The 12,821-nt window shown below is 49.1% G+C and overlaps 1 protein-coding gene across 2 annotated transcripts in view; it reads right to left on the bottom strand.

Annotated features, from left to right (window-relative positions):
- PHF12 (PHD finger protein 12) overlaps nucleotides 1-12,821 on the bottom strand; it is a 57,189-nt gene that overhangs the window by 18,363 nt on the left and 26,005 nt on the right. For both annotated transcript variants that reach the window (XM_032215828.1, XM_032215830.1), the window contains exons 3-5: nucleotides 5,795-5,867; nucleotides 915-1,308; nucleotides 47-167 (exon numbers count right to left, since the gene is read on the bottom strand). In XM_032215828.1, coding sequence (XP_032071719.1) covers nucleotides 47-167; nucleotides 915-1,308; nucleotides 5,795-5,867 — 588 coding nt within the window. The remainder of the gene's footprint in view (nucleotides 1-46; nucleotides 168-914; nucleotides 1,309-5,794; nucleotides 5,868-12,821) is intronic.

The following is a 12,821-nucleotide window of genomic DNA, read 5'->3' as shown; positions in this document are numbered from 1 at the left end:
ATAAGACACCTCACCCCCCCCCCCCAGCCCAAGCCCAGCAGGTTACCTGCTGCAGGTGAAGCAGACTTTGACGGGGAGGGGGACCAAGCCGTTGTGGTCCAGCTCATGCTGTGCTTTCTTGACATTCTTCCCGGAGGTCTCTTCCTTTCTTCTTCGCTTACTAGTACCTGGCAGGGCAGAACAGGAAGTAGAATGGGACACAACAGGAAGAGGGTCGCTCTGGGGGTGGGATGGGTGGCCTCTAAATCTGATACACCACAAAGGCACACACACGCGCACGCACACACACACAGGATAGATGACAGGTGATAGATCTCTAAATGTGATGCACACAAGCACACAGAAATAAATAGATGGTAGGTACGTAGGTTGATGATCTATATGGCTCTTTCAATTTGATACACACAAATACACGCACACAGAGTGGGTAGATGACAGATAGGTCTCTAAATTGGAGACATTTAAACATACACTCACCGGGGGGGAGGGGGTGGGGAGACAGATAGATCCCTAAATTTGATACACACAAGCCCATAGACCCAGATAGACAGAAAGATGGATGGAAGGCAGGCAGACAGACAGATAGATGGATGGATGATAGGTAGGCTGATGCGGAGATACAGTTCTTGATATACATGTAGGGGACAAGATGACAGACAGACGAGGCGAGGCAGATATTGGGGAGCGGAGAGGGGAAATCTATGCACTTCCCTTTTATTACCTGTGGACTCCAATCCCAGGATTCCTGAGACAGCAGGAAGTCCACAGCTCGTAAAGGGGCCCAGGCTTGCTCATAGAGACTGCCCTTCTTGGCTCAACCACCGGGCCCATGTTCCTGATCCGGGCAATGGTGGAAGCCAAGCAGCAGCCCACCCAGGGCCCCCTCCACAGCCCCTTGCAGGGAGCTCCCTCACCTGGCAGGGCCGTTGTGCAGGTGAGCTCATTGGGCAGCTGGAACTGGGTGGGGTTCCTCTCCATGGCGGCCGCGATGAGCAGCTCGAAGGGCCGCTTCAGGTGAGGCTGCCCCCCCTCGGCTTCCGCCCCGGGGGCCGAGTCGTCATCCACGTCAATGATGTCCTCGTCCACGTCGATCTGCTCCGAGTTGGGGGTGTCTGTGCTGGTGTTGGAGGTCGGGGTGCCGGGCCGGCTCGCTCTGCGCTCCAAGAGCCGGGCATGGGGAAGGGTCCGGAGGCTCCCACCACCCGCCCGGTCCAAGTAGTCGGCATCGCTGGTGGGAGACGAGGTCCTCTTGCCCGACTTGTCAACCAAGCCATTCATGTGGCCGAGTTCCTTCTTCTGCTCCCTCTTCTGCAAGGCACAAAACAGCTGTCAGCCTTCCTCCCCTGGGCACTCTGCGTGTGCGTGTGTGCGTATGTGAAAGAGAGAGAGAGAGAGAGAAGAGGGAGAAGGAAAAAGGAGAGAGGGAGAAAGAAAAAAGAGAAATAAAAAGAGAGCAACAGAGAGGGAGGAAAGGAGAGAAACAGACAGAACGAGAGAGAAAGAGAGGGAGACAGAAAGAGAAAGTCAGAGAGCAAAAGAAAGAGAAGAGAGACAGTGAGAAAGAGTAAGAGAAAGAAAAAAAAGACAGCGAGAGAAAAAGAGAGGGAGAAAGAGAAAAAGAGAGGAAAAAAGAGGGTGGGAGGAGAAATAGAGGGACAGAGAAAGAAAGAGAGAAAGAGAGAAAAAGAGAGGGAGGGGGAAATAGAAGGAGAGAGAAAGAGACAGAGGGATAAAATATCTCTTCCCAGAACCTCAAAGAAGTCCCTGTGGGGGCTGCTGGATAGAAGTAGTCCTTGACTTATGACCACAATTCAGCCTAATTTTTTCTTGGCTAAGCAAGACAATTTTAAGTGAATTTTGCTCACTTTTCACAACCTTTCTTGCCACTCCTATTAAGGGGATCACAGCAGTTAAGCTAGTCCCCTCTTCGTTAAGTGAAACCTGGGTGCGCCATGGACGCTGCTTGTCAGAAGGTCACAAAAGGGGATCGTGTGGCATACCCCCCCCCCGGGGGGCATTGCAACCGTCATAAAGATGAGCCGGTTGCCAAGCGGCAGAGTTTTGATCTTGTGACACACAAACACACCCCGGGGACGCTGCAACAGTTGCAAGTGTGAAAAATGGACATAAGTTGATTTTTTTTCCCAGTGGCAACTTTGAATGGTCACTAAATGAACATTTGTAAGTCGAGGTCTACCTGTGCAGGACCACCTCGACTTATAACCATCTGCTTAGTGACCATCTGAAGTCACAGTGGCCCTGGGAAAAAGAAGAAGGGACTTAGAATTGAATTCCCTCAGTCAGGTGATCAAAATTCAGGCACTGCTCAACGGATTTATTTGATTGATGGATGGACGACAGTTGCTGGCTCCCAGGGTCATGTCTCACTCTCTCTCTCACACACACACACACCGAGACCCTTCTCAGGTGGCTTCTGACAAGAATTCAATTCTCAATGAATGGAATTCTGAAAAAAATGAATTGAAATGAACTCAATCGACAGAATTCATTCTGTCAATGGTGGAAGCCAGACCGGCTGGACGACTGTGTGACTGACTACCTTAACACCTGCAGGGATCCACTTAACCACCATGGTAAAATGGTTGCAGAACGGGGCAAAACCTGACTTAACAACTGCCTTGCTTAGCAATGGGCATTTCGGGTTAAGTTCGGTAGTGGAGTTCCGGCTGGGCAGTTTGAAGCCAGCAATAAAGGAGAATATTTGTAGCTCAGGGTTGAAACGAATGATTCATGTTTGGGGTGGGGTGGGGGGCTCTAACGAGTGTGTCACAACCACACAATGGACTGAAAGAGAAAGTGGGGGGGGGGATATATGCCAGGGCTTAACCAAGACCTTCCCTGGATTCTCCCAGCCCCTTTTCAGGATGCCAAGCAGGAAGGGTTCCAGGTGGAGAAAAGGCTCCACGTGAGGATGGATGGATGGATGGATGGAAGGAAGGAAGGAAGGAAGGAAGGAAGGAAGGGCTTCTGGAACCAACGAGCCTTAGTTTCTTCCAGGTGGGGGTTGGCGCAACTGGTTGCTGTAACCACACACACCCCTCGTTCTTCAGAGAAGGCCAGGGACTCTCCGGGAGAGAGACGGGGGATTTCTCAATTAGATGGATGGATGAAGTGAATAGATAGATAGATAGATAGATAGATAGATAGATAGATAGATAGATAGATAGATAGATAGATAGATAGACAGACTAATAGCTAGATAGATAGATATGAAAGGTGATAGAGAGATACATATATAGACAGACTGATAGATAGATAGATAGATAGATAGATAGATAGATAGATAGATAGATAGATAGATAGATAGATAGATAGGCAGGCAGGCAGGCAGGCAGGCAGGCAGGCAGGCAGGCAGGCAGGCAGGCAGGCAGGCAGGCAGGCAGGCAGGCAGGCAGGCAGGCAGGCAGGCAGGCAGGCAGGCAGGCAGGCAGGCAGACAGACAGACAGACAGACAGACAGACAGATAGACAGATAGATAGATATGGTAGATACGGTAGATAGATAGATAGATAGATAGATAGATAGATAGATAGATAGATAGATAGATAGATAGATAGATAGATAGGCTAGATGAAGATAGATAGATAGATAGATAGATAGATAGATAGATAGATAGATAGATAGATAGATAGATAGATAGATAGGCTAGATGAAGATAGACAGACTATACACACACAGACACACAGAGAGAAACCAAGAGTAAGTAGGTGGATGATGAATGGGGGATGGATGGATGGATAGAATAGAGAGGGAGGGAGAGCGCATGGGTAGATAGGGAGGTAGATGGATGGATGGATCAAATGAACACAGAGAAAGAGAGAAAGAGACTAGGTGAATGTAGATAAGAGAGAGAGAGAGAGAGAAACCGTGGGTGAGTGGGTAGGTAGGTAGATACCATAGATAGATAGATAGATAGATAGATAGATAGATAGATAGATAGATAGATAGATAGATAGATAGATAGATAGATAGATATAGATACCATAGATGGATGGATGTATGGATAGATACCATAAATGAATGGATGGATAGACAGACAGACACAGTGGGTGGATGGATGGATGATTGATAGACAGACAGACAGATAGATGATAGAAAGACATACATACATGATGGATTGAAGAGAGACAAGAGATCAGACTCTATAGGGAGGGAGGAAAGAAAGAATCTGCTCTGGAGGCTGATTTGGAACCTCCCAGGGCTGGGAGGAAACCTCTGGTGGCCCCCACTTGCACCGGGCTCTCCCTGCTGGTACTGCTGCTGCTGCTTCCCCCACTTTCAGGCTGGGGGGAGGGACTATTTGCAGTTGGAGCCCAGCCCAAACGCTTCCCCTCAGCCCCCCTGCGGCCCCCCCCCCCCCGCAAGGAGGAACCCCGGGGGACCCCTCCTCCTTTCTCTGCCGCCGCTGCTATGGAAACCGGGGGGGGACGGGACACACACACTCCAGGCTTTTTGAACTGGCTGGAAGGAGGCGGGGCCTTGGCAAGGGAAGCGCCCTCCGGAAAGGGGGGAAAGGCCAGTGCCAGCCTCCGTGGATCAGGGCCAGCGTGCCCCGCCCGCAGCTGCAATGGGCCCAAGGAGGCCGGGAGCCCTGAGCTGTCCAGGAACAAGGAAGGGCTCATCCCCAGCTGCAATTCACTCCAGGGAGTTACTCCTTAGGAGTGTGTGTGTGCGTGTGTGCGTGTGTGTGTGTGTGTGTTGTAGTTTATCAGATTGACTCAGGTTGACTCAGACTTCGGTCCTTCTGAGGTCTGTAAAATGAGGACCCGGATTGTTGGGGACAAGAGGCTGACTCTGTAAACAGCTTAGAGGGGGCTGTAAAAGCCCTGTGAAGGGGTATATAAGTCTAAGTGGTATTGCTATTCTTCCCTCCCTCCTTCCCTTCCATCTTTCTCTCCACTTTCCCCCTTCTTTCTCTCCCCTCCCCTCCCTTCTTTCCCTTCGTTCTCTCCCTCTTTTCCTCCCTCCCTTTCCCCTTTTCTCTCTTCCTTTCTCTGCCTACCTTTCCCCCAGTCCTTCTTTCCTTTCCTTCCTCCCCCCCCCTTTCTTCTTTCTCTCTCTCTTTCCCTCTGCCCCCCTCCCTAACTTCCTGCCATGGTGGCGCAGTGGTTAGAAGGCACTGTTGCAGGCTAGCTCTGCCCACTTCCAGCAGTTGGATCCCAACTGCCTCAAGGTTGACTCAGCTTTCCGTCCTCCTGAGGTCACTAAAATGAGGCCTCAAGATTGCTGGGGGGGGGGGGGTCTCTCAACTCGCAAGAGGGGGTTGTAAAGCACTAGGAAACGGTACAAAAGTCTAGGTGCCATGGCTAGATTTTCTCAAACTTTATAATGCATTTTCCCCCTTAAGAGTGAGGGGGAGGGGTTTATAATAATTGGTTTTCTTTTTTTTTTTTAATTTCTTTCCCTCCCCCCCCGGGAGTTGATGGCAAGCCGAACTGATGTAATTAATAATTAGTACAATACGATATTGGCTATGTAACAGTATACATGAGATTATATGTTATGGAAAATGGAAAATAAAAATGTTTTGCTTAAAAAAAAAAAGAGGGGGGGGGAAATAAAATAAAAGGTGGCCTCTTTTTTGCCTGCTGCAAAAGTACCAGCTCTGCTTTTTCTAGGCTTATTTCCTTACAGCTGTTGGGAGCCATTCTTCGTCTCCCAGAGAGGAGAGGAAAAAGGGTGTGTGTGTGTCCATATGTGTGTGTGTGTGTGTGTGTGTGTGTGTGTGTGTGTGTGTCCCCATGTGTATCCGGATGCCCCAAATCTCTTTTACCTTCCGGCGCACGGTGCAGCGATGGCACATCCATTCCCCGGGAGGCAGCATCTCCTCGCTCAACGGAGGGTTGCTGTGGGAGGAGACAAGAAGCACAAATGAGTTGTGTACGTCCTGGAAACCTCGGCAAAGCGTGCGGAGATTCGACAACATCCCAGGCGACAAGCAGAGCGGGTTCCTTCCGCTTCTGCATCGTTTGCTGTTGCCCTCCTTTGCCCGGGAGAGAGGAATTCTCCCCGTTTTTTTTTTAAAAAATTATTCATTATTATTATTACAAATAACTCAAGGCGGCGCAAACACAACAACAACAACCTTGTGAGGCGGTCCAGGTTGAGAGAGAGATAGATTGGCTCAAAGTCACCCAGCTGGCTTTCAGGCCCAAAACAGAACTAGAACTCCCTGACTCCTGGCGATTGGCCCCAAAGTCACCCAGCTGCCTTTCAAGCCTAAGGCGGGTCTGGAACGCCTCACCTGCTGGCGATTGGCCCAAAGTCACATAGGCAGCTTTCACAGCCAATGCAGAAGTCTTAGGCTTTCTAGCCCAGTGCTTTAACCACTAAACCAGACTGTTCCTCCTATGAGAAACTCCTTCCTCTGGGCAGCCTAAGGGTTCTGCTCCCCGGTTTGCTCCTTCCCTGGGATTCCACAAGTGGGACTGGTCACCTGAAGCCTCCTGTGAATGACCAAAGGCTTCTAACGCCACATTTTCATCCCAAGGTAAACACGGCTGCGCCTTCTGATAGCGGCTGAATTTTCTCACCCCTGAGCTGCCCAGGACAAGCCTTGCAGAGTATGGAGACCGCAAGAGTCCCTACATGGAAAGAATGACTTGTGACCACTTTTCACACTTATGACCGTTGCAGCATCCCCAACCCCAATGGTCACGTGATTTGTATTTGGCTGCTTGGCAGATAACTCACTTTTATGAAGGTCGCAGCATCCCCGGGTTACGTGATCCCCTTCTGCGAGGGGCAAAGTCAAAGGGGAAGCCAGCTTCACTTAGCAACCGGGTTACTGCCTTAACAACTGCGGTGATCCACTTAATAACCATGCGAAGAAAGGTTGTAAATTGGAGCAAAGCTCACTTTAAAAAAAATGTCTCTGTTAGCAACATAGATTTTGAGCTCAATTTTTGGTCGTAAGACACTACATCGCAAAAAAGATGTGGAGGCTTTGGAAAAAGGGCAACGAAGAACAACTGATGAAAGGCCTGGAGGATAAAATGTGGGAAGAACGGAATTGCAGGATTTGGGTCTGGCCACTCTAGAGAAAAGAAGGATTGGGGGGGGGGGGGACATTGATAGCAACATTCCAGTATTTGAGGGGGCTGCCCCAAAGAGTAATTAGTAATTTAATAGATTTGTATGCCACCCAATCCCGTAGGACTCTGGGCGGGTTACAAGACAAAAAATTAAAAGTTAACAATAGAAAGATACAATTAAAAAATACAATTTTAAAACAACACACCCATACAATCCATCTAAGTGGGGCTGGACCTTGTTCAACAGCCCCAGGCCTGCCGGAACAACCAGGTTTTGGTGACTTTTCGGAAGGCCGAGAGAGTGGAAAGGGTCCGGATCTCTACCTCTAAGACAGTGGTTCCCAAACTTGGCAACTTTAAGACTTGTGGACTTCAACTCCCAGAGTTCTCCAGCCAGAAGAGCTAGCTGGAGAATTCTGGGAGTTGAAGTCCACAAGTCTTAAAGTTGCCAAGTTTGGGAACCACTGCTCTAAGAGGAAGGGGTCAAGCTATTCTCTAAAGCTCCAGAGGGCAAGACAAGAAGCAATGGATGGAAACCAATCAAGGAGAGAAGCAACTTGGAATTAAGGAGAAACTTCCTGACAGAGAGGACAATTAACCAGTGGAACAGCTGGCCACCAGAAATCGTGGCCGCTCCATCACTGGAGGTTTTTTAAGAAGAGACTGGACAGCCGCTTGTCTGAAATGGTCGAGGGTCTCCTGCCTGAGCAGGGGGCTGGAATAGAAGACCTCCAAGGTCCCTTCCGGCTCTATTCTGATTCTGAAACAATGGATGGAAACTAATCAAGGAGAGAAGCGACCTGGAATGCAGGAGAAACTTCCTAAGAGGGAGAACAATTAACCAGCGGGACAATAACTTGCTTCCAGAGGTTGTGGGTGCTCCATCGCTGAAGAGACTAGACAGTCGCTCGCCTGAAGGGGTCTAGGCCTAGGATCTCCTACTCGACAGGGGGCTGGACTAGACAGCCTCCAGAGTCCCCTCCAGGTCTATTCTGATTGACCGACTTCCTGTACTCAGGATTTCAGCTGCTTTTTGCCTCTTTGGGTGGAAGCCCCACCCATCCACCAAGGCTAGACTGCAAAGCAGGCTTCATCCTCACTTTTGTGAGCCCCCCCCCCCGAACCAGCTGGGGATGGGGCTGGAAGCGAGACCCCCTCCTCCTCTTGCTTGCCAGAGCCCCAAAGCTGCAGCTCCTCTGGCTGGGCTGCAGGAGGCAGAGAAGCCAGCCAGCCATTTTGAGAGCAGGGAAGCGAGTGTGACCGGCAGCCTCCAGAGGCATTGTGAGAAAGCCACGGCTGGGAAAGCTGCAGTTGGCCTCGCTTGGCCTCCTGGTTCTACCAGCCCCCCCCCTATTAAATTTCAGGGGTCAAAACGGCTCACCCCAAATCCAGACCACGGCAGAGAAGGGGTGAGCTTATTTTTTTTTTCAAAGGGTGGTTTTTCCATATGCAATTTTCACAATCCCAACGGACACCTATCTACTCATTAGAGCAGTGTTTCTCAACCTTGGCCACTTGAAGATGTCTGGACTTCAAGTCCCAGAATTCCCCAGCCAGCGAATGCTGGCTGGGGAATTCTGGGAGTTGAAGTCCGGACATCTTCAAGTTGACAAGGTTGAGAAACACTGTCCTAACCACTGCTGGGGAATTCTGGGTGTTGAAGTCCGGACATCTTCAAGTTGACAAGGTTGAGAAACACTGTCCTAACCACTGCTGGGGAATTCTGGGTGTTGAAGTCCGGACATCTTCAAGTTGCCAAGGTTGAGAAACACTGCATTAGAAGAACTTGGAGGAAGATGGCAGCAATATGGCTGGATTACTGCAACGCGCTCTACATGGGGCTACCCTTGAAAAGTGTTCGGAGACTGCAACTAGTCCAGAATGCAGCCGCGCGAGCGATATTGGGTGTACCTAGGTACACCCACGTCACACCGATCCTCCGCAAGCTGCACTGGCTACCCATTGGTCTCCGGACGCAATTCAAGGTGTTGGTTATCACCTTTAAATCCCTACATGGCTTAGGGCCAGCATACCTCCGAGACCACCTACTGCCACATTCCTCCCGACGGCCGGTGAGATCCCACAGGGTGGGCCTCCTTCAGATGCCGTCAGCCAGACAATGCCGGCTGGCGGCTCCCCGGAGGAGAGCCTTCTCTGTGGCTGCTCCGACCCTTTGGAACGAGCTACCCCCAGAAATCCGGACCTTGCCCACTCTCATGGCCTTCAGGAAAGCTGTGAAAACCTGTGTTGTTTTTAAGATGTTTTTACTGTCATTTTTAAAAAAAAATTATTCTTCTTTCTTCGATGTAAGCCGCCTGAAGTCCTCCGGGATTGGGCGGCCTATAAATTGATTTAATAAATAAATAATTAATAAATAAATATGGAAATGTAGACTGAACTGGAAGAAAGTTTATTCAACGGAGATGTTCCGTTACTCATCCAAATAACTTCTTCAGTTGGAATATATATATATATATATTTTGGGGGGTTAGGCATAGAGTCCGGGAGTCGTCGGAATGACTTAACTCTTGCAGGGGTCTCTCCCCCAAATGAAACGCAGTAGGGAAATGTAGACTCAATCAATTACTACGTACAAAGACAGCAGCAAAGTAAACCTGAAGAAGTGGCGTCCTGCTAGCAACCGCTCAAATTACTCCACTGATTAGCCGGAAGACGCCCAGGCAAACAGCAGGGCCTACTCAGAGTGCTACTAAGACATTACTCACCCATTCTCTCTGAAGCTTAGCTGCTCTGACACCCGGGTTTTGCTAGAGCCCTGCTCTGCATGCCCCAGTTAACGCTTTCAGCCCTTGGATAAAAGGCATCTAAGGTGCCTCACTGCCAGTTGTGACAGGAGGCAGCCCCCCGAGGGCCTGCACAACACGCAACAAAGAGTGTTTCCAAGATTGTTAGGCTGCTTGGTGCTTCCTTCCAGGAAGTGTCTGCTAAGATTCAGGGCCTGAGGGCAGGGAGTGACGTCTTCCCGTTGCGCCATGTTCTTACAGGATGTGTGATGCATTCTGCAAAATTGTCAGACAGACCAAAAGAGAGAGAGAGAGAGAGTGCCAGCCAAATCTGCCTGACTCTGAATCACTTACAGCAGGGTGGTCCAACCTTGGGAACTTTTGAGACCTGTGGACTTCAACTCCCAGAATTCCCCAGGCAGCAGGGAGTTAATAACTTTTATTGAAAGGCATAAGTTTCCCTGAGCTGTAGAGTTACAAGTCAAGCCAAGGTTTATTAGTCAAAGACCAGAAGACCAGAGCAAGTTAAAAACACTCAAGGAATATCCAGTTTAAAACTGTAGAATAAAATAATAAAACAACAGATTAAATCTGTATTAAAAACACAACTTGGCATCCCATCGATCAGTTGCACACATGCAAAACACCTAATATCGGACCTTAAACTCTTGAGGCCTGTAGCCATTAAATACTGAAATGCAGGAGAGACGCAATGCCAAAGGGTTTTGCTGCATTAATTGTGTGAAGTAGCTATGAGGGATGACTCCCCTGGGGAATTCTGGGAGTTGAGGTCCACAGGTCTCAAGGTTTGATTCCCCTGACTTACAGGCTTATGCAATGAATTTACACGGCAGCTTCTAAGATGCTCAGAACTGTGTTGAGTTTTCCTGTTAAAACCAGGCTCACTTGCTGTTTTTTCCACTAAGTGTGTGACACATAAAGACAATTCAACACCTCATTTTTTTTCTCCCACGCCCCTCATGGCCAACTCTGCCATTCTGTAAAACGTTAATGGATCCCCGAGGCCCTGACCCACCCTGGTGCTTCTGCCCAAATCCTTCTGGGGTGAAAGTATCCTTGGTCAGCTGCCCAGCAGGGCTCCGAAGTCACTGGAGAGAAGCACGAGAGTGGGGAGAGGGGAGGCAAGGACGGCCCCCAAGCAAGCATTTCTCTCCTGGAAACTAACCAAGGAGAGCAGCAACTTAGAACTAATTCCCCCGACAGTGAGAACAATTAGCCAGTGGAACAACTAGAAATTGTGAAAGCTTCAACACCGGAGGCTTTCTGAAAAGTATAGGAGTAGGGGGTTGGACTAGAAGACCTCCAAGGTTCCTGTTGTTCTGCTAAGGATGGAAACTAGGAGAGATGCAACCTAGAACTAAGGAGGAATTTTGATAGTTAGAACAATTAATGAGTGGAGCAGCTGGTCTCCAGAAATCGTGGTTGCTCCATCACTGGACTGCCATTTCTCAGAATGCTTGGTCAGGGGGTTGGACTAGGAGACCTCTATTATTCTATAGAAGGAAGGATGGATGGATGGATGGATGGATGGATGGAAGGAAGGAAGGAAGGAAGGAAGGAAAGAAAGAAGGAGGAAAGGAAGGAAAGAAGAAAGGAAGGAGGGAGGGAGGGAGGAAAGAAAGGACGGAGGGACAATGAATGGAAACTAATCAAGGAGAGAAGCAACCTAGAACTAAGGAGAAATTTCTTGACAGTGAGAACAATTAAGCCGTGGAACTGCTTGCCACCAGAGGTTGCGAATGCTCCAACACTGGAAGTTTTTAATAAGATTGGATATCCATTTGTCTGAAGTGGGGTAGGGTTTCCAGCCTAGGCAAGGGGTTGGACTAGAAGACCTCCAAGGTCCCTTCCAGCGCTCCTGCTTTATTCTACTCTCCTGCTTTTGGGTGGAACTAGGGAAACATTGATAGAAGAGAATACATGTGCTTGACTTCTAACCATGAGTTTAATGACCACTGGAAGTCACAATGGCACTTATGACAAGGACTGCCCTGATTTATGACCGGGTTTTTTTTATACTTATTAACGTTGCGGAATCTCCATGGTCACATGATCAAAATTCAGACCTTTGGCAACTGACTCATACTTATGACGGTTATAGTGTCCCGGGTTGGGGGTGTGTGTGTCACGTGATCCCCTTTTGCAACCGTCTGATGAGCGAAGTCAATGGGGAAGCCAGCTTCACTTAATAACCACGTGACCCACTTAAGAACTGCAGGGATTCACCTAACAACGGCGATAAGAAAGGTCCCAAAAAATGGGTGGCATTCATTTAACAACTGCCTGGCTTGGCAACGGAAGCCTGGGTCGTAAGTCGAGGGCTACCTGCGTTTGAGGCTCGGGTTTGAACTGTGAGCTCCTTGGCGCTCCCCGATTTCTTGCAGACGTTTGTGCAGTGGTGCCCTGATGACGTTACCTAGTTTGGCAATGAGACGTCTGCAAGGAAACCAGCCCAGCCCAGATAGTATCAAAGACCCCAAAGGAGAAATAGCAATCAGAATAACGGAGTTGGAAGAGACCCTGCATGTCATTTAGTCCAAGGCTCTCCAAACTTGGGAACTTTAAAACTTGTGGACTTCAACACCCAGAATTCTCCAGCCAGCTCTGCTGGCTGGAGAATTCTGGGAGTTGAAGTCCACAAGTCTTAAAGTTCCCAAGTTTGAAGACCAAGTTTAAAGTCCACAAGTCTTAAAGTTCCCAAGTTTGAAGACCAAGTTTAAAGTCCACAAGTCTTAAAGTTGCCAAGTTTGAAGTTGCCAAGTTTGAAGTCCACAAGTCTTAAAGTTGCCAAGTTTGAAGACCTCTGATCTAGTCCACCCCCCCCTTCCCCCCCCCCGGCCGAAGCAGGAGACCCTACCACACCATTTTTGACAGATCCTGTGGTCGTCGTCCCCCTCTCTCCTTTAAGACAATCGACAAAAGCCAACTCTTGATAAAACGGTTATTCTTTCTCAGAATAATCAGCAGAGCAATCTTGCCCCCCCCCCTCCCCACCCCAGAG

This window comes from Thamnophis elegans, chromosome 4 (assembly GCF_009769535.1).
Source record: "Thamnophis elegans isolate rThaEle1 chromosome 4, rThaEle1.pri, whole genome shotgun sequence".
Lineage (NCBI taxonomy): Eukaryota > Metazoa > Chordata > Lepidosauria > Squamata > Colubridae > Thamnophis > Thamnophis elegans.
This window is presented reverse-complemented; position numbering and strand designations above follow the sequence as displayed.